Here is a 4,536-nt window from a genome sequence, read left to right as displayed (position 1 = left end):
CATGCCCCCCCCCCCAAAAAAAAAAAAAAAATTAAAAATCCCAGCTAGCAGTGTCAAGTAAGTAAAAATGAGGGATTCTGGCCATCTGTTCATACAGGCTTAAAATGGATGATAATGACTAGCAGTACTTAAAATACAGCTTTCAGAGTCAAGTATATCACTGTACTCTTTCTGTGAGATTCCAAATTAATGGGGACTCATGAAACTCAAAAGGTGTAAGTGAGCTTTACCTTCTTCAGGTCTTTTGGAACTGATACAGAATAAAGCATTCCTAAAGTACTCTGGGCCTTCACACTTGCTTTTGGGTTCCCATGGTCTGCAGCAATAAGCCACAACCTAAGAAAATGGGGACAAGGGAAGTTTAAGTAATGCAGCATCTTAGCATCTTAGACTCATCAGGAAAATTACTGACTGCCATTACCTTTCAGCCTCTTCAGTTGACTGCTTAACACCGCATCCTTCATAATACGCTCTGCCAAGGTTGTATGCAGCTGCAAACTTCAAGTGTCTTGCTTTTGGGGAATCAGAGTCAAGTATTTTCTTCATGTATTCCACTCCCTTTTCCTAAAATTGAGATACTTCAATTATTACATTCAGACTGGGAAGAGGATGAAATAAAGAACCTAAGAATCCATTACCTTCTGCAAGACAGATATTATTTCCACTTTGAAGAAAGGCTGAGGCATACTGGTAGGACAGTCTAGAGAACAGTATCATACAAAAACAGAACTGACCTTTAGTTACTAGGCAGCTCGTAGATTTTTCTACTCCAGTGTATTTTTAGTGTGAAACATTTCCTTATAAATGTTCATCTAATATAATGTTACTCTTCTCCATTGATAAAAATTTTCTCAGAAATATTCTTGTGCTTATGAATGTCACATCCTAAAATTGCTACATTTTCAGACTTCTGTAAACTTTTTTTGCATTGCAGAATTGTTTTGCCAATTATCAGGCCTAGCATAAAAGACACAGCCAGCATAAAGATGAACCAATAACCAAATTGTATTTGATACAAAAGGTCAGTACATGGGTGAGCACTGAGGGTACAAACAAGGCAGTCAGATTATATATAATCCACATCAATCCCACTGACCACAACACCGCCACCGCATGACCAACAGTGGGTGGAATAAATGGTGAAATGCAGTCTCCCATAGAAGGGACGGGAGACAACCAAGTCAACAAGCCAAATACATAAGACCAAGGAAGCCACACACTGAATCTCTACACAGCTCACGTTTACAAAAGCCAGACCTGACTGGAGCCCAGTCCCGGGGAGGCAGGAGGTCCTTCCCCAACAGGGAACTCTGCACAAAGAACCCACCTCACATACAGACAAGTGGTCCCAGCTTTTATCCCTCAGTGGGACACCTGACCCTTGTTTACTCAATGTGGGACACCTGGGGCTCATTTACCCAAAGGCTCTCCCTGCCAGGCCGGCCGCACCCTGGAGGGAAGCCTAAAGGCAAACTCACCCCCCCTTTGTGAAGGGCTGTGGGAATCACCCACATGTCAGCCTTAATTTGGGGCTTGGGGTTGAAACCCCAGCATTTCACAGATGTATCTGAAATCCTAAACCAACCTTAACAGAAGGCAAAGTGATACAATAGTACACTCTGAAGTCCCTCCATTAAAAATACCTTTACATTAATAATGGACAAAAAAGTGATTGTGTTAAATAAGCAAATGGAGAACGTTGCATATCAGCAGCTGTATGGTGTATCATCCAAGGACCTCATAAGTATTTTGGAAACAAGATTCATACTGCTAGGATTTAGCATGGACACCTGTTTTAATATACTAGAAACAGTCCTTTATAAAAGGTTCCTCTTTTATTCACCTCTCATATTGTAATACACAAAAAAAGAAAGAAACTTTACTAAAATGTTTAGTTTCAAGTAAACCAATGAGGTAACTATACAGGCATACAGCACACAGAATAAAAGAACCACCCCTAAAAAGAATATTTTCTGCTCTGCTGACAATCCTCTAAGCACTAGATAAGAATCTGATTTGTTAATACAGTTGGGTTAATTTTCATACTCCCCTGTCTTGTTATCTACCCTTTCCTTCATCCTCTTTGTATTTTTTCCTTATACCATTCTTCAAGATCATGTTCTCCAATAAAATCTTCTTACTGTAGCAATTAATTCCTTTGTCTTTCTGTTTTTTGTAATGTAACTCTTCATTTTGAATTCTTCAAATTCTTGCAAACTAATTCTTCATCTGTCTAATTTAAAAATATTCTTGCCAACCGCTGGCAGAAACACAGTCTTCCTTAGCATCCATGTTAAGAAAATAGAAAATACCTTAAAAAACATCTTTGTGCAACAGATGTTTTACACTTCGAAATATAGTTGTTTGGTTTCCATTTTTACACATTTTTATATATACTGCTTATTAAAAAGTAACAAATTAATAGCAAATTTTAAGCATAGTATAACTAAACCCTTAGAAGTTCTATTTTAAAATACAAATTATATTTTTCATATAAACTTATTTTATTATAGGTATTTTTGAGAACTCCTTCAGCCCAGAACCCCCTCTCTCTAATGACACTTTGTAAACATCTGTACTTTATGAAACTCATTCTAAATCAAAGACTTGTTTATTTTAAACTAAAGGAGCTTTTAGTAATTATCAGCTAATGTTAAAGTAAAAATTGTACAGCTAGATTACTCACAGGGTCTTCTTTAGTGCCTAGTCCATCATAATGCATTACACCAAGCTGATACATTGCTTGAAAATCTGTATCCTTGATTTTTTCAAATTGTATTAATGCTTCTTCATACAACCCCTGGGAAGGACAGAACAAAAAATGAAATACACAGAACAAAGAGTACATATGGCATCTTAACTTTCTAGTATATACTCTCTTACAGTTTTTCAACCTGGAGCATTGAACAAAGAACAAAAAATTGCAACCATAGAAGGGGCAGAGATTGGAAATACATACAGTAAGTCAGAAACCACAAGGAAGTTGGATGGGGTGGAAGTCCTTAGGGCTTTCAAAACAGGTTTCATTGGTTTTATATGCATTTAAAAAACCCTAAATATAAGTTAGTGGTATACAAACATCATCTCTGAAATCAAAACACCCTCTGACAGCCTTTCTTCCTCTCCCTCAAAATGCCATCTTTTTAATTTAATAAGAGTCTTAATTCAGATGCCCTGAATGCTAGATGTTCTATCTAGCTGACATCCCTTAATTTAGGTGAGCTATTCTTATACCCTGAGGGTTTAAGAGTCTGCTTTTACATCTCAACTAGGGGTTGGTTTCACAAAGCCTAAACTCAGATGTCCGAATACTTTACGGACATATCTGTCTGCTACTTGTTTCTGATGCAGGCATCACCTGCAACAGCAGAGATTTTTTCCTGGAAGTGAAAGTGAGTATTTACTGCATTAAGTCAAAGAAGAAATTATATTTAAAAATACACAGTTAAACAACTGTAATGTAAGAATTAACTGAGCCTGGTGTCTTTATGAAAGTATTTTTATCTAAGCATACTAAGTAAATACTATTGAAATTAAAATGTTCTTCTCCATACTTTTCCTTCAAATTTTCTGTATGTTTTGATAAAAAATACCAGACTGCAAAAGCTTAGAACTGAGCAATAGAGCAATAGTCAAACATCCTCACAGTGACAATATGCCTCTTCTTGATACTGTCTAAACTACTAATGGTCTCAGGAGTTTAGCTGTTATGACTGAGTGGGGTTTTTTTTAAAGAACTCTGGAAAAAAAAACCCAAAACAACAAAAAACAACTCAACAACCTAACTTTTTTACAACCAGCTGTTAGGAGTATAAAAAAAGAAGTAAAAAAGGCACCTGTACTCTCACCTTTCTTAAGTATTCAGTGCTATAAGGAGTTGTTATGACGATGACTGGGCAGAGCTGGGAGGCAACTGGAAGACCCCACTAGATGCTTGGGGAAGGTGTAGGAAAAAGGTATTTAGGGGAACACCTGGTGATTTTAATGAAAAAAAAAAAAACAAAAACAAAACAAAAACAAAAAACCCCAAAGGCATAGGCATCTCTTGTAGGTTTTTTTTTTAAGGTGTCTCTTCTTCCCACTGAAACCGCATTGAAAGTTGTCAGCTTTATAATATTTACTTCAAAGAAGAAAACCACAACCTCTTCGTAGTACAGCTGTCCTTTCAGAAAACATGCCCGATGATCTCCACCTGCTGTTCTCTCCGCCAACAGCTCCTCTGCTTTTGCAAGTAAAGCAGCACGGCCGCAGTTCCCTGCGTAAAAATAGACACATTTTTTTTTTCTCAAAACAAATGGAACAGCATCAACAAGCGCACTAAAGGTGTCCCCTTTTTATGATATGTTTTAAAAGACTAAGATGGAAGAGAGATACGAAGGAAACGTTCAGTGACGACGACTCGGCCCTTGTGAACGTTAAGTTCGCCAACCTGGAAGACCTTAAAAGCCAACCTGAACAAAAGAGGGGACCTGGCATCACAAGCGGCCTTTCAGCCTCAGCCAGGCAAGAGCAAGGCCGAGGGGGGCGCAGGGGTCC

The 4,536-nt window shown here is 37.8% G+C and overlaps 1 protein-coding gene across 3 annotated transcripts in view; it reads right to left on the bottom strand.

Moving 5' to 3' along the window:
* Positions 1–4,524, bottom strand: part of LRP2BP (LRP2 binding protein) — a 10,100-nt gene extending 5,576 nt beyond the window's left edge. For 2 of the 3 annotated variants that reach the window (XM_026846648.1, XM_026846646.1), the window contains exons 1-5: positions 4,452–4,524; positions 4,143–4,255; positions 2,687–2,800; positions 422–564; positions 231–336 (exon numbers count right to left, since the gene is read on the bottom strand). In XM_026846648.1, the coding sequence (XP_026702449.1) occupies positions 231–336; positions 422–564; positions 2,687–2,800; positions 4,143–4,255; positions 4,452–4,476 (501 nt within the window). In that variant the 5' untranslated portion in view covers positions 4,477–4,524. The remainder of the gene's footprint in view (positions 1–230; positions 337–421; positions 565–2,686; positions 2,801–4,142; positions 4,256–4,451) is intronic. The other variant, XM_026846647.1, reaches the window with a different exon arrangement.
* Between the last annotated feature and the right edge of the window lie 12 nt (positions 4,525–4,536).

The sequence above is a fragment of the Athene cunicularia genome, assembly GCF_003259725.1.
Source record: "Athene cunicularia isolate RWA chromosome 4 unlocalized genomic scaffold, athCun1 chr4_part1, whole genome shotgun sequence".
In the NCBI taxonomy this organism is placed as follows: Eukaryota; Metazoa; Chordata; class Aves; order Strigiformes; family Strigidae; genus Athene; species Athene cunicularia.
This window is presented reverse-complemented; position numbering and strand designations above follow the sequence as displayed.